General features: G+C 37.2%; 1 protein-coding gene and 1 long non-coding RNA gene across 3 annotated transcripts in view; both read right to left on the reverse strand.

The window, feature by feature from the left end:
* LOC108254620 overlaps positions 1–3,795 on the reverse strand; it is a 14,989-nt gene extending 11,194 nt beyond the window's left edge. Inside the window, exons 1-3 of one of the 2 annotated variants that reach the window (XR_003390253.1) lie at positions 3,552–3,795; positions 1,666–1,876; positions 1,262–1,406 (exon numbers count right to left, since the gene is read on the reverse strand). This is a non-coding gene — a long non-coding RNA (uncharacterized LOC108254620). Of the gene's footprint in view, positions 1–1,261; positions 1,407–1,665; positions 1,877–3,135; positions 3,379–3,551 lie in introns of those variants that run through there. The other variant, XR_001809922.2, reaches the window with a different exon arrangement.
* Positions 3,796–7,785: 3,990 nt separating this feature from the next.
* LOC103525010 lies at positions 7,786–20,870 on the reverse strand. The gene is made up of 8 exons (XM_026820244.1): positions 20,548–20,870; positions 14,319–15,141; positions 13,925–14,102; positions 13,403–13,464; positions 12,892–13,068; positions 9,681–9,827; positions 8,056–8,809; positions 7,786–7,826 (listed from the first exon to the last, which is right to left on the reverse strand). Exons 1-8 carry the CDS (start codon positions 20,853–20,855, stop codon positions 7,786–7,788), a joined length of 2,490 nt encoding a protein of 829 aa, XP_026676045.1. The 5' UTR covers positions 20,856–20,870.
* Positions 20,871–26,448: the final 5,578 nt, after the last annotated feature.

The raw sequence follows: 26,448 nt of genomic DNA on the forward strand, positions 1-26,448 counted from the left end.
CTCCTCTCCCTCCCTCTCTCCTTCTTTCTCCCCTCTCTTATCTCGTTCTTTCGCCCTTGTCCCTATCTTTCTCCCTCTCTATATCCTCTTCAGCCTTCTCGCTGACTATCTTTCTCCCTCGTTCTTCTCCTCCCTCTCTCCCTTCTCTATTCTTTCTTTCTCTCCTCTCATATTTCCCCTCATTCCTCTCTTAACCATCTCTCGCTCCTCTCTCCTCCTGCTTATACTTACTTATTTTCTACTGTCAGAGACATAATCCTTACCCAAACTCTATAGTACAGTTTTCGTAGGGTTCAAGAAGCTGACTCCACCACACACATAAACTGAAAACACTTTTGAAGCAATAACCCGAAGTTCCTTGTGATGTGACATGTATTCATGTACATCCATCATCAAAACAGCACACCACTACTTTCTCCCTCCCTCTCTTCCCATTTTCTCTTCTTCTTTCTCCGTCCCCTCATTCTCAGTAATTACAAAGGCACGCAAGCTTTGAACCACAGTGCTGACATGAGGTGAGAGGTACCGTAGTCAGTAAATGATTCATTGCCTCACACGTCCATCTGAACATTCTTCCATCTATTTAACATTCTTCTGACTATTTAACATTCTTCTACTATCCATTTAACAAAGGTTGAGTTCGAAGAGCATCCACTCGTAAAATTTGTAGCCAAAACCAAATGTCAGGGCAAATCAATCACCTTAGTTAGGGCTGATTGAGAGGCTGACGAAAAACGCCACGGGAAAAGGCGAAGGAAAAGAAGAAGATCCATTTAACATTCTAAAAATATTCATTTAACATTATTTCACCCATGGAAAGATTATTCGTTCCGAGAGAAGATTTAGATCGGCCAAAACCAAATGTCAGGGCAAAGCAATCACCTTAGTTAAGGCTGATTGAGAGGCTGACGAAAAACGCCACGGAAAAAGACGAAGGAAAAGAAGAAGATCCATTTAGCATTCTAAAAATATTCATTTAACATTATTTCACCCATGGAAAGATTAATCGTTCCGAGAGAAGATTTAGATCCCCAAAGTCAGTGTAAATCTTACGTTATATGATTTCTTGCTTTCCAGTTTCATCTTGTACCAGTGTAAACGCGGGGTTGTGTTGATTATAGCTTGCAGTTTTGGAGGAATAGGACTGATATTGCTGTGCAAGTTACCATCTAGGCGTTTCAGGATTTTTGGCATTGCTCTGAAAGAGAAAATGTAGACTTGCGTAAGACATCACAAAAAAAGAGGTCAGTGTAAATCTTACGTTATATGATTTCTTGCTTTCCAGTTTCATCTTGTACCAGTGTGAACGCGGGGTTGTGTTGATTATAGCTTGCAGTTTTGGAGGAATAGGACTGATATTGCTTTGCAAGTTACCATCTAGGCGTTTCAGGATTTTTGGCATTGCTCTGAAAGAGAAAATGTAGACTTGCGTAAGACATCACAAAAAAAGAGTAATTTGCCAAACCTAAATCGAGATATCGCCAATAAAACCAATTTAATTGTGGTTAATTTTTTAACACCTGGTAATCATATGTCTAAGAGCGAGTAAATGTGAATTGACATCAATGGAAGAAACCTATTTTTGGTCCTGAATTTCTGATTATTTGCAACTCCTGCAAGCTGCAAGTCCAATATGGCAATGACCCCTTGACCCATATTACTTACTGTAAACAGTGTAAACAGTGTAAACCCAATCCAATCCTCCAATCAGTCACTGACTATATCCTCAGGACACTACTGACCGAAATACAAAAGTCCCGCGTGACAGAGACAGATAGACATTGCGTGTGGAAATTGTTTCCGATAATTTGTCTTCAACTCCGCTGTCTGTGAAAGCTATCGAATTTGTCAGTCAATTCGTGCCTGCCGCAGCTCCCTGGTGAAAGTGCATTTAGCTTTCGAATCTGCTCTTTTCCTCTGATAGATAGGTCGAACGATTTTGTTCGACAATTGGAAATAATTCAACATTCGTGTTAGGTGCTCGATTTATTTCTATCAGTGGAAATTTTTCATACAACAGTGAACTCGATCACACTTCAAATTTGAATTGAAAGCCATTTTTTTCTATCTCGTGTTTTCTACTGATTGAATCAATTTCAAACACGAGAGGAAAATTGAAACTTCCTAAGTGCACGTCCACACTGGCGCACCATGCCTCGTCTAATGATATTACCTACATGGTGCAATCATGATATAATACCATTGCACTATATAAGAATCAACATTGATTAGTTTGGTGCTTCCCTGAGTAACAGTACGGCTTAATTTCCGCTAAGGTCGGGGCAAGGCGAAGTAAGGTGCACCAATGTGAACACCCACGCACTGGAGCTTAAAGTTCCTTCTTGTATGAAAATAAATAAAATGATATTTTCTTTACTGGGGAAACTTGGAAAGGTAAGGTGCACCAATGTGAACACCCACGCACTGGAGCTTAAAGTTCCTTTTTGTATGAAAATAAATAAAATGATATTTTCTTTACTGGGGAAACTTGGAAACATTAAATTGCAAAATTATGAGCGCACCAAAGAATAAAATTCCCAAAAAGATCTCATTATTGCCTGAGCTTAGGGCTTAGGCACGGGATTCTGGACCCCCAGCCAGGAAGTTAGCGTAGCCTCGGAATACTTTCAACTTATAATAAGTGAAAAACGAATAATTTATGAGGGGGTGGGAAATTTTCATCCTAGGGTGAAACTTGGGCTTTGAATTTACTCATTATTGCCTGAGCTTAGGGCTTAGGCACGGGATTCTGGACCCCAAGCCAGGAAGTTAGCGTAGCCTCGGAGTACTTTCAACTTATAATAAGTGAAAAACGAATAATTTATGAGGGGGTGGGAAATTTTCATCCTAGGGTGAAACTTGGGCTTTGAATTTCTTTAAAATTTTGCTTTCCCAGTGTCCGGTACACGTGTTGCCTGAATATTTCCGTAGAAATACGAAGTTTTATAATCAGCTATCAGCAATATCAGCATGTTCCATACGGTTGCCATCAGCAGGAAGTATTCTCATAATGCTGAATATTGCCGTAGAAATACGAACTTACGAAGTTTTATAATCAGCTATCAGCAATATCAGCATGTTCCATACGGTTGCCATCAGCAGGAAGTATTCTCATAATGTACGTAAGTCACTTACCCCTTTCGGTTGTGTCTCTAAACATAAGTTTCATTATATCATTCCAACACCGCACCGTGAGATAGGTGCCTTTCCTATCTCACGGACAAGGAAGTAGTATTAGCTCATTGGCTCTTTCCTGAATTTTAACATATAAGTGCCTTTTTAATTAATGAATTGTTTTGCTGGTTCAGTGGTAAAGTCTCGTCTGGTAACCAGGAGGATGCAAGTTTGAAGGTTAGGAATTTTACCGAATTTGTTAGGCCTGAAACAATAAATCAAATAATCGATTATTCAATATTAATACCTGATATATTTATTAATTGAATATTGCCGTAGAAATACGAAGTTTTATAATCAGCTATCAGCAATATCAGCATGTTCCATACGGTTGCCATCAGCAGGAAGTATTCTCATAATGTACGTAAGTCACTTACCCCTTTCGGTTGTGTCTCTAAACATTAGTTTCATTATATCATTCCAACACCGCACCGTGAGATAGGTGCCTTTCCTATCTCACGGACAAGGAAGTAGTATTAGCTCATTGGCTCTTTCCTGAATTTTAACATATAAGTGCCTTTTTAATTAATGAATTGCTTTGCTGGTGCAGTGGTAAAGTCTCGTCTGGTAACCAGGAGGATGCGGGTTTGAAGGTTAGGAATTTTACCCGAATTTGTTAGGCCTGAAACAATAAATCAAATAATCGATTATTCAATTAATACCTGATATATTTATTAATAGTGATAATATTGCTTAGTGATACGTAATGTATTATGTCGAGAGAAAAGACGAGAGCAGAGATATTTACCAACCTAGGTACACATTATATCAAGAATATCAAGACAATAAAATCGGTGTGAGAGAGAGAGAGAGAGAGAGAGAGAGAGAGAGAGAGAGAGAGAGAGAGAGAGAGAGAGAGAGAGAGAGAGAGATGAGTATACCAGAAGAAAAAGGCAAACTTCTTGGTGGAAAGTAAAGTGACGAGAGAAAGAGAAAGAAAGACATCAAGAGAGAGAGAGAGGAGGAAAGACTTTTTGTTACTGAAAATTTACTTATAAATAAACTATGGAGTTATTTTCAAAAAGTTAACCCCCCCCTCTCTCTCCCCCCCTCCCTTCTTTCTCCACAGAATACAACATACATTAAAGATGATAAAACGTCGCAAGAAAGGTGAGGGGGGGTTGACATCTTTCAACGCCGAAAATAATATTACTAATTTATCACGAAGAAAAGATCAAAGGAAAATCGACTCCCACGACATTGCGAGAAAAGGAGCTGCAAAATTTATTGAGAGAATTAACACTTTCTCGCCATGCCCTCATAACCATAAGGAAAATGTTTAGTTTTTGGCTTCTTTTTTGAAGAGGTTTGATAAAGGGAACTGTAACTGCTAAAGTCTTATCGTCCCGAAGTTGAAGAGAGTAGGAAGACAGGATAGGAGAAAGCCAGCCGTTCCGAGAACGAAAATTATCCGTCCGGGATAAAATCCGCCCCGGGCGGATCTAACCCGCGGCCTAGCGCTTGCAAGGCAGACGCACTACCAACCAAGCTCACTAGGCTGACCATGGAAGTTGAAAAGGCTAACAAGTAAGACTCCCACGACATTGCGAGAAAAGGAGCTGTAAAATTTATTGAGAGAATTAACACTTTCTCGCCATGCCCTGATAACCATAAGGAACACGTTCAGTTTTTGGCTTCTTTTTTGAAGAGGTTTGATAAAGGGAACTGTAACTGCTAAAGTCTTATCGTCCCGAAATTGAAGAGAGTAGGAAGACAGGATAGGAGAAAGCCAGCCGTTCCGAGAACGAACATTATCCGTCCAGGATGAAATCCGCCGCGGGCAGGGATTTAACCCGCGGCCTAGCGCTTGCAAGGCAGACGCACTACCAACCAAGCTCACTAGGCTGACCATGGAAGTTGAAAAGGCTAACAAGTAAAAGAGGATTTTCTTCGCTGATGTCTCTACTACGACGTTAAGTTTTGAGGCAAAGTTTTGAAACTTTTGCTATTGAGAAGCAAAGACATAGGCAAATATTTGTTTAAGTAGCTAGGAAACCTCTTTTCTAGAGACATTAAGGAGAGAAAGAAAAGAGATAAGACACGAAAGAAAGGAGATAGAACAAAAGAAAGGATTGAACAAAAAGCAATGCATAGGCAAATATTTGTTTAAGTAGCTAGGAAACCTCCTTTCTAGAGACATTAAGGAGAGAAAGAAAAGAGATAAGACACGAAAGAAAGGAGATAGAACAAAAGAAAGGATTGAACAAAAAGCAATTGAGAAAGAGGAAGGGGAAAGGAGGGAGGGAGAAGACAACGGAGCTAAGCAAAGAAGAGAACAGAGGAGAAAATGAAGGAGGGAGGGAGAAAAAAAAAAGAAACAGAATTAAAGGAAGAGACAAAAAAGGAAGAGCCCTCTTTCTATGATTGATAAGATTGATTCGAAAATGCAAAGCATAGAGGGAGAAGACAACGGAGCTAAGCAAAGAAGAGAACAGAGGAGAAAATGAAGGAGGGAGGGAGTAAAAAAAGAAACAGAATTAAAGGAAGAGACAAAAAAGGAAGAGCCCTCTTTCTATGATTGATAAGATTGATTCGAAAATGCAAAGCATCTTGAACATTCATCATTTCTGAATTTGTTTAGGAGGTAAGTATGTACCTAATGACCTTTTGGAGGAAGCGGGAAAGGGTTACACAAACAATTGACTTGTCAAAAAGGTCGTCAGTGCATTTCAGGAGCTTGAGTTCGTCTGAGATAGAATCGTTTGTCATATGAATAGAAAGCAGAATTTGCACACATTACTTCCATAGAATTTGCAGAGCTTTCTATTAGATTAAGGAATAAAAAGCTTTTTATTTGTCAGTTTCCCTTGAGAGGCTACATTTTAAAATAACAATAGAACTTGCAGAGCTTTCTATTAGATTAAGGAATAAAAAGCTTTTTATTTGTCAGTTTCCCTTGAGAGGCTACATTTTAAAATAACATACCATCAAGACTCATAGGTTCATTGGAGTTTTGATTTTGAACAGTACCATTTTACTTTAGTTATTTTTAGCAATTGATACCTATTACAGGTAATATACCGACAGAGTTTCATCTACTTCGTAGACATTTCTTTGTTTTCGTAGACATCAATAAAGATTGAACAGTACCAATAGTTCTTGATTGATGTCTCAGTGTAATTTGCAATGCGCTTTGTAAATTCTCCAAATATGTATTAAGTAAAGAAGAACCGAACATTAAAATCCAGCCAGGGTCAGCACAAACTATAAATCACATTCAGCAATGGCATCGTTGTGCTTCCTACAAAATTTCTTCCAACATTACAGTACCATTTTACTTTAGTTATTTTTAGCAATTGATACCTATTACAGGTAATATACCGACAGAGTTTCATGGACTTCGTAGACATTTCTTTGTTTTCGTAGACATTAATAAAGATTGATAAACAGTACCAATAGTTCTTGATTGATGTCTCAGTATAATTTGCAAAGCGCTTTGTAAATTCTCTAACTATGTATTAAGTAAAGAAGAACCGAACATTAAAATCCAGCCAGAGTCAGCACAAACTACAAATCACATATAATAAAGATTGAACAGTACCAATAGTTCTTGATTGATGTCTCAGTATAATTTGCAATGCGCTTTGTAAATTCTCTAACTATGTATTAAGTAAAGAAGAACCGAACATTAAAATCCAGCCAGAGTCAGCCAAACTATAAATCACATTCAGCAATGGCATCGTTGTGCTTCCTACAAAATTTCTTCCAACATAAACAAAACGGTAAACGAAACTTTCCCAAATCACATTCAGCAATGGCATCATTGTGCTTCCTACAAAATTTCTTCCAACATAAACAAAACGGTAAACGAAACTTTCCAGCTAGGGCGTGCGTTTATGTGTTGGGGCTATTAGAAAGTTTATGTACAAGAAAACCCTCCATTACAAGATACAAAAGTAGGTGGTAACTCACTTTTATGAGGATTGTAATTTAACAGTGGAAACTTTATTGGGACGCTGTAGTTTATACGAGAAATAATACTGCCCTTGGCATATCCTCTTATTGAAATAATTTCCTTTTTCTTCATTGAAAAAATGAGGAACAACCATACACCTACAGTTCTTCAAGAAGGGAGATTTTATCATTTCGGATTTACTATGGGGATTATTACACGAAGATACATAAAAGATTCATGGAGGATGAGAATGAAGGAAAGAAATAGAGGGAGAGAAACATAAAGGAAGAAAGTGAATGAGAGGGAGAGAGCGGGAGAAAGAGAGCGAGTAAGCGGGGAAATAGTATACTTAGCGGATATGCCAAAAGTACAAAAAGTTTACTTTTACTTTATTCTGTAATCCCAGACAGGTTATTACAGTTCTTTAAGGACCTTACGGTCTTTGCAATATGCAACTTTCTGTACTTTTATCAACGGATTACTCAGATGAGTCAGATTCTAAAACATGTAACTCAGTCTTCAATTCCCTGTTGCTATAGGTATAGGTAGGTAAAGGTATCGCTACACAACCACACATCACTGAGTAATTCACTGAAAAGAGTAGTTATTTTTATATATCTCACTCACAATTGCTATAGGTAGGTAAAGGTATCGCTACACAACCACACATCACTGAGTAATTCACTGAAAAGAGTAGTTATTTTTATATATCTCACTCACATCCACGCCACATCAATGGAAACCTCAATAACCTCTGCTGATGGGAAATGATCAAATGAAAAACCATTTGGCTGAAATTCATCTCCGCAATTTTTTACTGCCTTCACGAGGATGGTAGATGTGGGATAATGTTGCTAGGATGTTTCGCGCTATTTTCATTAAATTCCGGCCATTTCCATCCCGTAATGCCCCATTTTTACTCCCATCTCTCGACTGTCGCCATTTTTATGTATTTTTTTTTTTTTTTTTTTTCATAAAAAAACTACAGCATGAATTAGGGTTGGCGTTTGGATTGGCTCGAGATGAATTTGATGTTGGATTGGGAGTCTTTGTTGAAGGCATATTTGTAGACGCAACATTAGACCCATTCTGATTTGAAACCAAGTCGGACTTTTCTATCAATTCTGAATAAGAATTATCACCGGACATTTCGCGTTTATCCACTTGTGTGGATTTGGTATTCGCCTTGGTCTCTTTCGAGCTCGACTGTGAACTTTCCAAGGTGTGCACCAATTTGGATTTTAAATTCTTAATAACAAGAGGGGCCAATTTCTGCTTTTTGTCAATTTTCGCAAGGGAATTCTTAGCTTTGTTCTTCTCCAGTCTGTTCTTCACACTCAGAGGCCCCGCTATTTTACTCTCAACTGGTTTGGGTTTAGTGATAGGATTAATGGTGCCTATCTTGACATGTGTGCCTGTCTTGAGGACAGGGGTAGGTCGGGGGGCTGGTACAGAGGTACATTCCACCCAACTTTCAGCGACAGCTCTCTCTTCGCGACTAATTTGAACGGAAACTTGCGGTACTATAATCTCGCTGAATAGTTCCAAATGCTTGGGCTCTTGTCCCGAGGGACTTCGCTTGATAAGGAACCTGGTCTTCTTGCCTGGAATGTTGTAGAATTTGTTCTCCCCTAGGAACATGGGTACGGGGCATGTAAGACGAGTACGGAGGACACCGAATGATTTGATGTTAAGAGATATGTAGTGATGATTGTGCTCCAGACGGTCTGTCCGAATAAACTGAGGAGAAACGTACAGGAAAAACTAGTTAGGATAGAATAAGTATATCTCGTTTTTTCTGCCCGAATAGGACTCAAAAGTCCCTTTACCGCAGCAGTCTAACCAATAGTTAGTTTATGGGATACAAGGTTGCTGCCTAATCGCACAAACGGTCTGTCCGAATAAACTGAGGAGAAACGTACAGGAAAAACTAGTTAGGATAGAATAAGTATATCTTGTTTTTTCTGCCCGAATAGGACTCAAAAGGCCCTTTACCTCAGCAGTCTAACCAATAGTTAGTTTATGGGATACAAGGTTGCTGCCTAATCGCACAAAGTCCCTACTGAATTATTTATGTGACTGCTGGGGTTCAAACCGCAGTCTCCACGACAAATCGAATACCTTAGACAACTGCTACCTTTGGGCTTTGTTTTCTATCGTAGCATGCACGTTGCAAATCTTGTTATTTTTCCTTATTGTCCTCATTAGTCATTAGATAAGCGACTTAGACAACTGCAACCTTTGGCCTTTGTTTTCTATCGTAGCATGCACGTTGCAAATCTTGTTATTTTTCCTTATTGTCCTCATTAGTCATTAGATAAGCGATAAGAGACATTGAGGTTCAAACCACAGTCTCCACGACAAATCGAATACCTTAGACAACTGCAACCTTTGGGCTTTGTTTTCTATCGTAGCATGCACGTTGCAAATCTTGTTATTTTTCCTTATTGTCCTCATTAGTCATTAGATAAGCGATAAGAGACACAATACTTCCCATTTATGTGCTTGGTCAACAAGAATACACAAAAAAGTAATAATTACATTCGAAATACAAATTCAAATTTTTGTCAATGCCGGGGATCGAACTCTATAAATATTTACAAATACTTACCCCGACTTGACCCCGAATAAAATGAGGCAGCACAGTGATGAACGTATACACGTAGGGGTCACTCTTCTGAAAGAACACTTGATTCTTCTGATCCAATTGAATGAGGAACAAAGCTCGTCTTGAATCCTCTACATGCTGCAAATGTTGCTGCGAAACAGAATGTAGCTCCGTTTAGAACAGAACGTTTCACTTATAAAATCTAAAATTTAAGTACATACCTACATAATACATATACATATCTAAACTAGAGTAGTACAGGGTGCGGCGCGGTAATTTACTTTTTTGGAACTTCGATTAAAAAAAGGCTGTTATCCTTAACTGATGATTACCTAATGCTGAATTATTATCAAGAAATGTGGGAAATTTGATTTTATGAAGGTTTGAAGAGTCCACCATTCAAATGACGACAATTTAAGTACATACCTACACATCTAAACTAGAGTAGTACAGGGTGCGGCGTGGTAATTTACTTTTTTGGAACTTCGATTAAAAAAAAGGCTGTTATCCTTAACTGGTGATTAATGCTGAATTATTATCAAGAAATGTTGGAAATTTGATTTTATGAAGGTTTGAAGAGTCCACCATTCAAATGACGACCGCCATTGACGATACACTCTGGATGCGATTTCTGAGATTTCGCTCTACTTTTCCAACATTGCAACAGGTATACGGCCCATTACGCGGCGAATGTTGTGCTTAAAATCTTCAGTTGTTCTTTTACGATCATTGGAACAGAATGTAGCTCCGTTTAGAACAGAACGTTTCACTTATAAAATCTAAAATTTAAGTACATTATACATACCTACACATCTAAACTAGAGTAGTACAGGGTGCGGCGCGGTAATTTACTTTTTTGGAACTTCGATTAAAAAAGTCTGTTATCCTTAACTGATGATTAATGCTGAATAATTATCAAGAAATGTTGGAAATTTGATTTTATGAAGGTTTGAAGAGTCCACCATTCAAATGACGACCACCATTGACGATACACTCTGGAGGCGATTTCTGAGATTCCGCTCTACTTTTCTAAAATTGCAACAGGTATACGGCGAATGTTGTGCTTAAACTCTTCAGTTGTTCTTTTACGACCATTGTAAACTTTGGATTTGAGGAAACCTAACGGGGTTATTGACATTCGCCGAGAAATATGCCGTATACCTGTTTGCAATTTTAGAAAAGTAGAGCGAAATCTCAGAAATCGCCTCCAGAGTGTATCGTCAATGGCGGTCGTCATTTGAATGGTGGACTCTTCAAACCTTCATAAAATCAAATTTCCAACATTTCTTGATAATTGCAACAGGTATACGGCCCATTACGCGGCGAATGTTGTGCTTAAAATCTTCAGTTGTTCTTTTACGATCATTGTGAACTTTGGATTTGAGGAAACCTAACGGGGTTATTGACATTCGCCGAGAAATAGGCCGTTTACCTGTTGCAATTTTAGAAAAGTAGAGCGAAATCTCAGAAATCGCCTCCAGAGTGTATCGTCAATGGCGGTCGTCATTTGAATTCTTTTCCTTTTGATTTAGATTCTATTCCTTCTATTTTGGCAACCATTCTATCTACACTCTGAGATACTTCAGTAGAGTCATCTACATTTCTTTCTATCTTATCCACCAAATAGTCCATTATCTCGGTTACTTCCGCTCGATTATTTTCTTCGGTTATTTCTTCTACTCGAGTTATAATATTGTCCATAATCTTGTTTGCTACATCGGGTGGCGTCTCCACAATTTCTTCAACTCTAGCTACAATGTTGTCAATAATATTCCGAGTTATTTCTGGAGGACTATGTACAATATCATCTACTTTATCTAGAATGTTATTCATAACCTCACTTGTTTCTTGATCTATTTCGACATTATTACAAATGCTCTGGTTCAAGTTGACAGCATCTGGCTTTACTGATTCAATATTAAGGGTTGGTATTTCATCACTTGGCTTACTAACATCGTTAGAAATATTTTTCGGATCGGAACTAGTAAATTACCGTGCCGCACCCTGTAGTTGCTGTTTTTACGGTAGAATATCCCTCTTCTCTAGAGGAAACATGCTTTGCGATACATGTCTGAAAGATTGCGATACATACCTGAAACAATCTGGAACATTTTCCAAACAAGTACCTTATGGCTGGGGCCAACACATTAACCTCACCCACCACGAGTGGGGCCGGCCCAGCACCAGTACGACATTTCTTGATAATAATTCAGCATTATTATCAGTTAAGGATAACAGCCTTTTTTTAATCGAAGTTTCAAAAAAAGTAAATTACCGCGCCGCACCCTGTAGTTGCTGTTTTTACGGTAGAATATCCCTCTTCTCTAGAGGAAACATGCTTTGCGATACATGCCTGAAACAATCTGAACATTTTCCAAACAAGTACCTTATGGCTGGGGCTACACTTTGAGATCGAAGTCAAGCCGGCAGTTAACAACTCTACCCACGAACACATTAACCTCACCCACCCCGAGTGGAGCCGGCCAAGCACCAGTACGCGATTATCCAGATGGTCACCCATCCGGACACTAACCACGGGAAACGTTAACTTCAATGATACATTAGGAGCGAGGAAATATCGTACAATCTGTTCGTTATCAAATAATTTAATAATGAAACCAGAAAAAAAAAATAAATAAAATAAAAAATAGCTAGGTGAAACTTTTTTTTAGGGAAGTGTGACTGCTAAGGTCTTATCGTCCCGAAAGCGAAGAGATAAGGAAGACAGGATAGAAGAAAACCAACCGTTCCGAGAACGAAGCTTATCAGTTTAGGATAAAGTCCGCCCCGGGCGGAAATCGAACCCGCGATCTAGTTTTATTCATGTTCAAAGTATAGGGTTTGGTACGAGATTTTGTACTTGGAAGACTTACTGTCCTATGTACAAAAATTAAGGAATCCAATGGTGAAAACAGCATCTCCCTAGCACATCTAGAAGTGGGTTAGAATTAGTATGAGTGAGTGAGTGAATCAGTGAGTTCCCGAAAGCGAAGAGATAAGGAAGACAGGATAGGAGAAAGCCAACCGTTCCGAGAACGAAGCTTATCCGTTTAGGATAAAGTCCGCCCGGGGCGGAAATCGAACCCGCGATCTAGTTTTATTCATGTTCAAAGTATAGGGTTTGGTACGAGATTTTGTACTTGGAAGACTTACTGTCAACACACATGTTCAAAGTATAGGGTTTGGTACGAGATTTTGTACTTGGAAGACTTACTGTCAACACATGTTGGTTGAAAAATAAGAGTGGCTCATACCATTTGCAGGCTAGAGTCGGACACTTAATGCATTGATAGGGACAGGTGAACTCATGTTGGAGAATATCAGAGGTCGAGAAGCGAGCTGGACAGCCGTACACTTTGTACACACACGGTACTATGGTCGATGAACTGGTCTGAAACCAAACAGAATCCCCAAAACAGTAGTATCTTGGTGCAGGGTTAAAAAAGTCGAATACCCCATTTTCAAGTCGATCAGATCAGTGGAAATGGGTTAAAAATGTGTTAACATTTTTGGTGTTTCCGCTGAAATGTATAGGACCTTGTTTAGACTGCGGGATTAAAGGGACTTTTCTGTCTCATTCTGGCAGGACAAACAAGGTATATTCTATTCTAACACATCCTAAACATAATTATGTACAAACATCCCGGAAAATACACTGTCCGAAAAAAAGAAAATCAATGAAAAAAGACCAATAGTAAACATAAACAATATGTCAAAATACGTACCACAGACAAGTTCGTGTCAACGGATGAGGTCTGGACAAATATTTGGCCAAGATTCGTAGAAACTTAACTCATCCTTTAGGGCTGTTTGCCTCTACAGCTAAGCCTCGGATTGGGCTTTTTGTGTATGACGTATTGGGCTAAGGTTGAATTGTGTTCACCTACATGAACTGCTATCGTGAGGAACTGAATCTAGAACCTCAAGTTGACTTGTTGTTAACATGTTAACAATATATGGGACGTAAGTAACTACGTATTGGGCAAGATTCGTAGAAACTTAACTTATCCTTTAGGGCTGTTTGCCCCTACAGCTAAGCCTCGGATTGGGCTTTTTGTGTGTGACGTATTGGGCTAAGGTTGAATTGTGTTCACCTACATGAACTGCTATCGTGAGGAACTGCTTCATTCACAGTGGCAAAGCTGTTTGCAATTGTCTCTGTAATTTTCCAATTCACACAGTCTAAGAACTTTTTCGCTGATTTACCTGAGGAAAATATTATAATATTATGAAATCAAAGCACAAACCTGCATAAGGAGAAGGTTTACCCATTGGTTGCTGCATAGACAGCTGGTTTGGTATTGTTGATGCATCATAAAACCCGTTCCTGTAGGTTGGATTTACCGAGTCGACCATAAAATGTGAGCTGTCTTGTTGGTTTGACGTGTATTGGTATGAAGAGGTGTCCATTTGATATCGGAAATCCTGGAAACAGAACATTTTACAAAACTTCATTAGGTAGATCACGTTCTAAGAGGGGGAGAAAACCAAATATTCTAATTAGGTCGAATCATGTACAGGTAGTTGAGATTAAACACTGAAGAAACACAAGAATATCTTAATTTTGCATCATATAATCAATTTACAAGTAATTGAGTTAATAACATTAAGTCACCTATTTTATAAAGTAAAAATACTCACCGTATAAGTATTAGATGGTGAAACTCCATTCTGATATATATTTTGATCAGCTTTTCCTTCCTCCTGTAGATATTCATCAATGGCCAAATTGATTATACCAAAATCTTCTTTCTCAATTTGAATATTATCCAAATCATCACTCTCTTGTACATTACTATCCGTGAATTCTTCAAATGTAGTTCGACTGTTCTCAGGAACATTTCCATTGGGTATCTTGGGCATTATATCCGTGCAAGGATTGGAAGGGTATTTCGCTAAGAGAGCGTTGCATTCAAAAGGGTTTATTTTAAATTCAGGGGCTTCTACTGGATTGAACTCATTTTCATCAGGATAATATGGAGTATAGTCTGGTACGCACTCCATTGATTGATCTTTCACACAAACTTCACTTCCCGATGGTTCTATTTTAACATCCTCCAATTTCCGATTCAATTCTTCAAATTGATTGAGCACGTCTTCTTGCTGTTTGGTACAGTTCATTTCAACATTAATCAAAGTGGAAAGATTTTTCTGATTGGATTGAACGCGATCAAAGTTCGATATTTTCAGTGTCATACTTTTTTCATTGAAACGACGAGTACCTCCTGAATTTATCATCATGATGTTACTTTCTACATTTATGTTCCATGTTGCCGCTAGAAAGCTTTCTCTTGTTTCCATCATGCTTTTCTCAAGACTGGACATGGTTTCATTGCTTTGCGTTAATTTCTTATCCATAAGGTTTTCATTCGAGCTAGATATGTTGTCAATTTGTTTCTTTTTCTGATCGCATACTGATGGTCCAAGAAAGTTTTCTACACTCGCAATTATATTCTTGATGAAAGTCAACTCGGATATCACAGTCGGGACTCAAGTCAGATCCCCCCCGAAATTAAAAGTAGGGTTGTAATAGTTAGGCGAATGGCATTTTGAACCCATTTGCACACACAAACTTCCACTCATTACTTACCTATGAAAGCTGATTTCGGTGTACTAGGTACAATCGATGTCGTATTGTTGCTAGGGCCATTTCTACTCGTGATTGCGCGAGAATTATTTTTATTCAATATTGTATTGAATAGTTTCATAGACTGACTCCATGCGTAGGTCTTCTGATCTTGCATAATGTTGAGTGAATTATTTTGATCTGTAACTGGAAGGTATAATAATATGGGGTACTTAAAACATCAAGGAAACAACCCAGTTAGATAGTGTACGAGTAATATGACAGTACGTAGATCTGTTGAAGATAAAATGAGAAAAGTAAAAAGAGGTTGCTCAAACTCTAGCTCCTAATGTTTTGCATCCAAACTCCGAGTTAATCAGTACCTAATTTGGAGGGCTAGCGAAAAAAGAAATAGTTGAGCCATTTTAAGATGAACATTTGTAAAAGCTTGGCTGAAAACCTGTCGGGACTCAAGTCAGATCCCCCCCGAAATTAAAAGTAGGGTTGTAATAGTTAGGCGAATGGCATTTTGAACCCATTTGCACACACAAACTTCCACTCATTACTTACTTATCTCGGTTATTTCCGCTCGATTATTTTCTTCAGTTATTTCTTCTACTCGAGTTATAATATTGTCCATAACCTTGTTTGTTACATCGGGTGGCGTCTCCACAATTTCTTCAACTCTAGCTACAATGTTGTCAATAATACTCCGAGTTATTTCTGGAGGACTATGTACAATATCATCTACTTTATCCAGAATGTTATTCATAACCTCACTTGTTTCTTGGTCTATTTCGACATTATTACAAATGCTCTGGTTCAAGTTATCAACATCTGGCTTTACTGTTTCAATATTAAGGGTTGGTATTTCATCACTTGGCTTACTAACATCGTTAGAAATATTTTTCGGATCGGAACTCAAGTCAGATCCCCCCGAAATTAAAAGTAGGGTTGTAATAGTTAGGCGAATGGCATTTTGAACCCATTTGCACACACAAACTTCCACTCATTACTTACCTATGAAAGCTGATTTCGGTGTACTAGGTACAATCGATGTCGTATTGTTGCTAGGGCCATTTCTACTCGTGATTGCGCGAGAATTATTTTTATTCAATATTGTATTGAATAGTTTCATAGACTGACTCCATGCGTAGGTCTTCTGATCTTGCATAATGTTGAGTGAATTATTTTGATCTGTAACTGGAAGGTATAATAATATGGGGTACTTAAAACATCAAGGAAACAACCCAGTTAGATAGTGTACGACTATTATTTGTAACTGAACTTGTCTCTAAATTTGTAAGATCCATGTTCATAATTTTGTCATTTTCGCTGTACAAATGAGTATGATTTTGATCACTTTCAGGAACCAAGTAGTTATGTTCATTTTGAATATAACTGAACACAGAGCTGCTCGAATGTACACTAGTGACTAAATTTATGTTACTATTTGCAAGGAAAGTATTTTTCCTTTCATTTAATTCATGTGCTTCTTGTATTTGATTGATAGTTCCTTGTACTTGCTGCATTTCATCGACCTTCCTTTGTGCTTCCAGTATTTTGTTGTCTATCTCTTGTGTTTGTTTTTCATTGATAGCTCCTTGAACTTCTTGTATTTCATTTACTATGACTTGTGTTTTCTGTAGTTCATTGACCACCCTTTGTACTTCCTGTGTTTCATTGATTGTTTTTTGGATTATTTGTAACTGAACTTGTCTCTAAATTTGTAAGATCCATGTCCATAATTTTGTCATTTTCGCTGTACAAATGAGTATGATTTTGATCACTGTCAGGAACCAAGTAGTTATGTTCATTTTGAATATAACTGAACACAGAGCTGCTCGAATGTACACTAGTGACTAAATTTATGTTACTATTTGCAAGGAAAGTATTTTTCCTTTCATTTAATTCATGTGCTTCTTGTATTTGATTGATAGTTCCTTGTACTTGCTGCATTTCATCGACCTTCCTTTGTGCTTCCTGTATTTTGTTGTGTATCTCTTGTGTTTGTTTTTCATTGATAGCTCCTTGAACGTCTTGTATTTCATTTACTATGACTTGTGTTTTCTGTAGTTCATTGACCACCCTTTGTACTTCCTGTGTTTCATTGATTGTTTTTTGGACTTGTTGTATATCATTTACACAGGTTTTTACCGGCTGTATTTCATCAATAGTGCCTTGTGCTTCCTGGATCTCATTGACTATCTTTTGATCTTGATCTATTCCATTCACTGTTTTTTGCACTTGATCATATTCCACACTACTATTTGTTGGTTGCATATAGTTGACAATACCTCGCGATTGCTGGACATCACTAATATCAATATTCATATTGCTTTTTGCACTTGCTGTACATATTCCACACTACTATTTGTTGGTTGCATATAGTTGACAATACCTCGCGATTGCTGGACATCACTAATATCAATATTCATATTGCTGTTTGCACTTGCTGTACATATTCCACACTACTATTTGTTGGTTGCATATCGTTGACAATACCTCGCGATTGCTGGACATCACTAATATCAATATTCATATTGCTATTTCCGACTTGATAATACGTAGATGGATAGACAATCAGTAAATCAGTACCTAATTTGGAGGGCTAGCGAAAAAAGAAATAGTTGAGCCATTTTAAGATGAACATTTGTAAAAGCTTGGCTGAAAACCTTTCGGTTAAATATACTTAACACCTCTTTATTTTACTTACCATTTGTTGCCTCGATCATGGATCTGTTTATAGACTGCATGTCGTCAGTAGAATGTGAATCCATTGTTTGAACATCATCTGATGTTTTGGCGGGAATATTGTTTGTTACATCCATTTTCCGTTTTGCTGTCAACTTGATGGGTGATGGTTTTCTAATGATAAAGTTATTTTGCTTCTGAATTTATAGACTGCTTGTCGTCAGTAGAATGTGAATCCATTGTTTGAACATCATCTGATGTTTTGGTGGGAATATTGTTTGTTACATCCATTTTCCGTTTTGCTGTCAACTTGATGGGTGATGGTTTTCTAATGATAAAGTTATTTTGCTTCTGAGGTAAACGTCTGATATATTTGTGCACGTCAAAGTAAGTATCAACCTTTGCTGCTGATTTCGTTCCGGAATCATTGTAAACGGTAACAGCACTAGTTTGTTTGTTGATTACCTTAGACACAACTTGAGAAGGTTGTTCCATTTGATTTCCAGATATGCTGCTCTTGTTATTATTTAGCAAACTTTCCAAAGTAGATGCTTTCTGTACTTTGTTTGCCTTCATAATGGTTCCGGAATCATTGTAAACGGTAACAGCACTAGTTTGTTTGTTGATTACCTTAGACACAACTTGAGAAGGTTGTGCCATTTGATTTCCAGATATGCTGCTCTTGTTATTATTTAGCAAACTTTCCAAAGTAGATGCTTTCTGTACTTTGTTTGCCTTCATAATAACAACTTGATAGGGTTGGAAACTGTCTTGCGTTCTACAGTTACTGCTCTTGTTATCATTAACCAAATGGGTATTCAATGTTCCAGATTCAGGTGTTTTTTTCTCTACTCCATTTGATTGGACCGATGAACTATTTTTGGTGATTAAATCTAAGCATCTGCTATTTAAAAGTTGATATGGTTGGACACTTTCTACAGTTACTGCTCTTGTTATCATTAACCAAATGGGTATTCAGTGTTCCAGATTCAGGTGTTTTATTCTCTACTCCATTTGATTGGACCGATGAACTATTTTTGGTGATTAAATCTAAGCATCTGCTATTTAAAAGTTGATATGGTTGGACACCAGGTTTACAGGCTGAGTCAGATTGTGGATTGTAATCTTCCAAGCTGAGCATTGACTTGTCTGACTTTTCAACGTAAGTGGAGATGATGGAACAGTTAAGCTGATCATCTTTGACATCCTCAGCATTTACCTTTGTTACTTAGGCTGAGTCAGATTGTGGATTGTAATCTTCCAAGCTGAGCACTGACTTGTCTGACTTTTCAACGTAAGTGGAGATGATGGAACAGTTAAGCTGATCATCTTTGACATCCTCAGCATTTACCTTTGTTACTTTTGAATTCAAGGAAGTCATTTCAAATCGACTGTTACTAGACTGCAAGGAAGGTATATTGATGGAAGCTAAATTAATTTTTCGCTTTGGAGAACTAGTGAAAACCACAGGATTCTTGTTAGAATTGAGTAATAATTGTTTGGTTACTTTTGTTCTGGATAAGTTTTCGGTGTTCTGTTCATTTCTCAACGCAAGAAGGTTCTTTGATTTTTTAAGGAGTTCTTTTTTCAAGTCTGTAATCATTGAAGGGATTAATTTTTCCACTGAATTATTTTGAGTCCCCTTTTTCCGGTCTGAAAACTGGGGTGGTTCGTTATATCTTTCGTTTTGTGTTCTGTTCATTTCTCAACGCAAGAAGGTTCTTTGATTTTTTAAGGAGTTCTTTTTTCAAGTCTGTAAACATTGAAGGGATTAATTTTTCCACTGAATTATTTTGAGTCCCCTTTTTCCGGTCTGAAAACTGGGGTGGTTCGTTATATCTTTCGTTTGCCCATGATAGAGTCACTGAAGAAGAATTGATATTCTTTGTCATAGACTTACTCTCAGACGATATTTGTTCTAACCCTTTCTCTGTAATAATATCGGCATTGTCTAATAACTTCTTCAGAAAACTCGAATTTTCTTCTGTCTCCTTGCTATTTCTTTTGATGTTTTGTTTCACAGAGAACACTGATGTTAAAGTGCTAAATTTTTCATCTGACAAAAGTTCTAAACTTTGGACCGTCCTTTCTCTGTAATAATATCGGCATCGTCTAATAACTTCTTCAGAAAACTCGAATTTTCTTCTGTCTCCTTACTATTTCTTTTGATGTTTTGTTTCACAGAGAACACTGATGTTAAAGTGCTAAATTTTTCATCTGACAAAAGTTCTAAACTTTGGACCGTTTTCAACTTTTTGCTTGAAAGGTTCCCTGAAAAATTACCGTTTGTGTCATACTTAGGTTTTCTGAAATTTTTCAAATCAATACTTGATTTTGAAGAAGACTTTTCTAATTTGAAATTGATTTCTTCATTTATGAAATCTTTTTTCACATTTTTCTGGTGATACTTCATATTTTGCACAATATTTGTTGTTGAATGATTTCCGTGGTATGAAAGTGAATTATTTTGATCTGTAACTGGAAGGTATAATAATATGGGGTACTTAAAACATCAAGGAAACAACCCAGTTAGATAGTGTACGAGTAATATGACAGTACGTAGATCTGTTGAAGATAAAATGAGAAAAGTAAAAAGAGGTTGCTCTGAAAGTCTGAGCAACAGCCATCGGGGTATTGATAGCTTCATCAACGCTAGTTTTATTTGTTTTATCCTCAACATTAGCCTTGGTTACATTTGGGTCAAATGTATCCAAATCTTTCACTCGAGGTATAATATTCATATTGTTTTCTGCTGTTACAGAAGGCTTATCGATTTCATCTACTACCTCACCAAGTACACTGTTTATAATGTGGGAGATTTCTGTCAACGTATGTTCAGTGTTTTTTGCTTTCAAAGCTGTGTTGTTCATATCTTTTCCTTCTGATTTAGATTCTATTCCTTCTATTTTGGCAACCATTCTATCTACACTCTGAGATACTTCAGTAGGCAACAGCCATCGGGGTATTGATAGCTTCATCAACGCTAGTTTTATTTGTTTTGTCCTCAACATTAGCCTTGGTTACATTTGGGTCAAATGTATCCAAATCTTTCACTCGAGGTATAATATGCATATTATTTTCTGCTGTTACAGAAGGTTTATCGATTTCATCCACTACCTCAGCAAGTACACTGTTTATAATGTGGGAGATTTCTGTCAACGTATGTTCTGTGTTTTTTGCTTTCAAAGTTGTGTTGTTCATATCTTTTCCTTCTGATTTAGATTCTATTCCTTCTATTTTGTCAACCATTCTATCTACACTCTGAGATACTTCGGCAGAGTCATCTACATTTCGTTCTATCTTATCCACCAAATAGTCCATTATCTCGGTCTGATTTAGATTCTATTCCTTCTATTTTGGCAACCATTCTATCTACACTCTGAGATACTTCGGCAAGGTCATCTACATTTCGTTCTACCTTATCCACCAAATAGTCCATTATCTCAGTTATTTCCGCTCGATTATTTTCTTCGGTTATTTCTTCTACTCGAGCTATAATATTTTCCATAAGCTTGTTTGTTACATCGGGTGGCGTCTCCACAATTTCTTCAACTCTAGCTACAATGTTGTCAATAATATTCCGAGTTATTTCTGGAGGACTATGTACAATATCATCTACTTTATCCAGAATGTTATTCATAACCTCACTTGTTTCTTGTAATTTTTCGCTTTGGAGAACTAGTGAAAACCACAGGATTCTTGTTAGAATTGAGTAATAATTGTTTGGTTACTTTTGTTCTGGATAAGTTTTCGGTGTTCTGTTCATTTCTCAACGCAAGAAGGTTCTTTGATTTTTTAAGGAGTTCTTTTTTCAAGTCTGTAATCATTGAAGGGATTAATTTTTCCACTGAATTATTTTGAGTCCCCTTTTTCCGGTCTGAAAACTGGGGTGGTTCGTTATATCTTTCGTTTGCCCATGATAGAGTCACTGAAGAAGAATTGATATTCTTTGTCATAGACTTACTCTCAGACGATATTTGTTCTAATCCTTTCTCTGTAATAATATCGGCATCGTCTAATAACTTCTTCAGAAAACTCGAATTTTCTTCTGTCTCCTTACTATTTCTTTTGATGTTTTGTTTCACAGAGAACACTGATGTTAAAGTGCTAAATTTTTCATCTGACAAAAGTTCTAAACTTTGGACCGTTTTCAACTTTTTGCTTGAAAGGTTCCCTGAAAAATTACCGTTTGTGTCATACTTGGGTTTTCTAAAATTTTTCAAATCAATACTTGATTTTGAAGAAGACTTTTCTAATTTGAAATTGATTCCTTCATTTATGAAATCTTTTTTCACATTTTTCTGGTGATACTTCATATTTTGCACAATATTTGTTGTTGAATGATTTCCGTGGTATGAACTGTTATTTGGGAGCAATCCTGTAGATCCTTTATTATTTAACTTGTTTTGATTTTCTAATTTTCCATCATACTTGTAACTTTTCTCTGTTACAGAATCAATTAGATTGTAAACAATACTTGCTACGATTTTCCTATTTATCAGTTCAGTTTCATGAGAAATATTGCTCTTATAAGATTCTTTTTCGCTATCATCATTTTCAAGTTTTTTCACACTTGGCTTTTCTTCAGTTGTATCTGCATTGTCGATGTCATTTTTCTCAAGATTATTCATACGATTTTCCTATTTATCAGTTCAGTTTCATGAGAAATATTGCTCTTATAAGATTCTTCTTCGCTATCATCATTTTCAAGTTTTTTCACACTTGGCTTTTCTTCAGTTGTATCTGCATTGTCGATGTCATTTTTCTCAAGATTATTCTTCTTTCCATTAACACTTGTATCAGACTTCAAACCTTGATCTGGATTATCTTTTCTAGTTCCTTCAATCGACTTATTGGTTGCCAAACAGTTTTGATTGGCAGGCTGTACAGAATCAACTTCCATCAAATCATCTTTGTCATTATTATCACAAATCGTATTGGATAATGGACTGTTGTTTGCCTTTGTTCTATTACCTTCGATATCTTTGTTACATGTAAACACCTTTTCCTCCTTCTTCTTGCTCACAGTACTATCTATTGTTTCATTGTCTCCACTTGTATCATCCATTTTGTCACAGGCTTGAATATTTTTCCTGGGTTTCATTTTTCGCTCATCAGGTAGCATTTTATCTGGATCTGGAGTGGAGCAACGAACTTTGCTTCTCAGACTATATCGTCTTTCCTCTTGAGCCACTTTTGCTTCTGAGTCGCAACTTTTACTTCTTTTAGAGCGATTTCTCAAGAAGTGTGGACAGGGATTATTTTCTGTGTCATGAGAGCCAATTTCCGCATTAGGCGTGCCAATTTTTTCTCGACCTTTGGTTTCATTAGTAGTGACACCAACTCCTGTGTGCTTCTTTGGTAATTCTACACTTGTCACAACCTTGTTATCATTTGGCACCTTTTTACCAGATTGAGAGGCACAAGTCTTTGTTGGTGGCTGAAACCAGAACATTACAATAATGATGTGATTCTAACACCCATATTTATGAACAAAATGCTGGCTCTTAAGTTCGTGCTAAGCATAGTCTCAAGGCATTTGATTGGTCAATTTTGACACACAAGTCTTTGTTGATGGCTGAAACCAGAACATTACAATAATGATGTGATTCTAAGTATCTAAAGTCCTCGTAAAAATAAGAACGGTACTACCTAACGGGAGAAGACCTTTCAAAGAAACTACTTAAGGCCCTATTCATGGAACGACTCTACAATCCCCACTCCCTTGTCCCTTACCCCAGTTACACCATATTATTTATCATTTTAATACCGTTTTAAAAGGGGTAGGTAGGAGGCTAAAAACCAATAGCTACCTGCTCCTTAAAAAGAAAAGATAAATAGATATAAACATGTTCCTTTGTTACCTATAAAATAGGGTATAATAGTATAAAGCAGGTAATTTTTGGCACGCGTTCACACATCAAATAAAAAGGGTCGGTCACGGTCTTCAATGGGTCTTGGGTGTTATAAATTGAATGACAAAAGATAACTGACGTATTTAAAAATACCTATATAACGAACAGGGTGATCAAAAATAACTGTACCTATACAGTATGCTATAACTTCTGTATTCTGAACGCTATTGCTATTATTTTTGTACTTGTCTTTTGTGTTTAACCTAACCCTATAATAACATTGGTCACTGCTCAAAGACGTATTTATAAAATACACTGCTTTATTACCAAAATGGTACAGGACAAATTCAATTAAAGTTAATTTATTTAAGTATACTTAAGTACCCAAGTAAACTACCTACATACCTAGCTTTTTCTAGCTTCTAACTACATACTAACTAGGAAGGTACAGACATCATAGCAAGTAAAATACACTGCTTTATTACCAAAATGGTACAGGGCAAATTCAATTGAAGTTAATTTATTTATAAGTACCCAAGTAAACTACCTACATACCTAGCTTTTTCTAGCTTCTAACTACATACTAACTAGGAAGGTACAGACATCATAGCAAGTTAGTACTTAAGCCTAAAACTCGAACTGTCATATTATATTAAACCAAGTCTACCAAAACCCCAGAAAATATGGAGCTCGAACCTGCAACTGGCAGCATGCCAGTCCGTTAAGAAAACCACTTCAATACAAGGGAGGCTTGACATGTCGAGAAACATGAAAGGAGAATTCCTCACTGTCTCCCACACAAAGCTCCAGGTACAGACGTCATAGCAAGTTAGTACTTACTTAAGTAAGCCTAAAACTCAAACTGTCATATTAAACCAAGTCTACCAAAACCCCAGAAAATATGGAGCTCGAACCTGCAACTGGCAGCATGCCAGTCGTTAAGAAAACCACTTCAATACAAGGGAGGCTTGACATGTCGAGAAACATGAAAGGAGAATTCCTCACTGTCTCCCACACAAAGCTCTCTGAGATTGAACCTATATACTTGAGACCATAAAGTAAATAAATAATTATATAACAAACAGGGTGACCAAAAATAACTGTACCTATACAGTATGCTATAATTTCTGTATTCTATAGGCCTATAGGAACAAACTTTGAACATGAACGCTATTGCTATTATTTTTGTACTTGTCTCTTGTGTCTAACCTAACCCTATAACACTGGTCACTGCTCAAATAGTGGAAACTTTTTTGCGTTTAACCTAACCCTATAATAACATTGGTAACTGCTCAAATTGTGAAAGCTCCTTTTTGCATTTAACCTAACCCTATAATAACACTGGTCACTGCTCATATTGTTAAGGCTCCTTTTTGCGTTTAACCTAACCCTATAATAACACTAGTCACTGCTCATTTGTGACAGCTCTTTTTATAGCAACATTCCATTGACGTAACTTCTGAACAAGTACAGTTGAATTTTTAACGTTATCTGTCATTATACTTGCTTGCCTATTCTTTCAATATGGGGAGGGAGCTAGGGGAGAGATAAAGAAGGGAAAGTTTAGGTTCAAAATGCCAATGCTAAAACATTATGAAAATATTAATGTCAAAACAATCTAAGAGATGAGAACAAAGCTGTGTGGAGATAATGTTTCTGCTCATAACTAATTTAAATCCAAAAGAAGGGGAGAAGAGAGGAGAGAAATATTTTTTGTAATAATAGAGAGGGGAAGGGGAGAAGAGAGGAGAGAAATATTTTTTGTAATAATAGAGAGGGAGGGAAGGAGGGAGGAGAACAGATGAGAGATGAGAAGACAAGGGAGAGAAAAATAATGGCAGAAAGAGGAGGGGAGAGACTGAGAAGTATAAAACAGGGGGAAATTTCGAATTAGAGGGAGAGAGGGAGGAAGCTCAAATTTTAGAAATATTTAAAATCTACAAATCTACATAATAAGGGTATCTATTAAAGACGAAGGAGGGAGGGAGTGAGGAAGGAAGGGAGAATAGCTTGTCTTTGAAAGGAATAACCTCTTTCCTTGGTAGGCTGGTGGGTAGAGAGCGAAAAATAATGGCAGAAAGAGGAGGGGAGAGACTGAGAAGTATAAAACAGGGGGAAATTTTGAATTAGAGGGAGAGAGGGAGGGAGCTCAAATTTTAGGAATATTTAAAATCTACAAATCTACATAATAAGGGTATCTATTAAAGACGAAGGAGGGAGGGAGAGAGGAAGGAAGGGAGAATAGCTTGTCTTTGAAAGGAATAACCTCTTTCCTTGGTAGGCTGGTGGGTAGAGAGAAGAAAAAACAAGTGAAAAAGAAGAAGGAAAGTCTTGGCTAAGCTCCAGATAATAATAATAATTAAAATATCTGCCTCTCCTCTCACTTCTATTTTCTTGAGGGTGCTATTCATATTCCATCTTTTTTCATGCCTTCTTTTGGCTTTCTTTATTCCCATCCCCAAAAATAATAATTACATAGCTTCCTGTTTTTAATGGGAGGAAAGCTCTTTTGAAGCCAACACTCCTAATAATTTTAATCTTCCACAAAGTAAGTACAACATTAAGAAGAAAAAAAATTAAAGTAAGTGAAGGTTTCCTCATTTGTCGCAGTAGGTACCTACTTAAAAAGTCACTGTAAGTAAGTAGGTAAGTTAGT

Source organism: Diaphorina citri, unplaced genomic scaffold (assembly GCF_000475195.1).
Source record: "Diaphorina citri unplaced genomic scaffold, Diaci psyllid genome assembly version 1.1 scaffold131, whole genome shotgun sequence".
Taxonomy (NCBI): Eukaryota; Metazoa; Arthropoda; class Insecta; order Hemiptera; family Psyllidae; genus Diaphorina; species Diaphorina citri.

Coding starts and splice junctions, on each gene's coding strand:
- LOC103525010 (XM_026820244.1), bottom strand. CDS start 20,855: ATGGTTGCCAAAATAGAAGGAATAGAATCTAAATCAGAAGGAAAAGAT. Junction 13,465..13,924: donor TAAACCTTCTCCTTATGCAG/GTTTGTGCTTTG, acceptor GGATGAGTTAAG/TTTCTACGAATCTTGGCCAA. Junction 9,828..12,891: donor TCAACCAACATGTGTTGACA/GTAAGTCTTCCA, acceptor TCTGTTTCGCAG/CAACATTTGCAGCATGTAGA.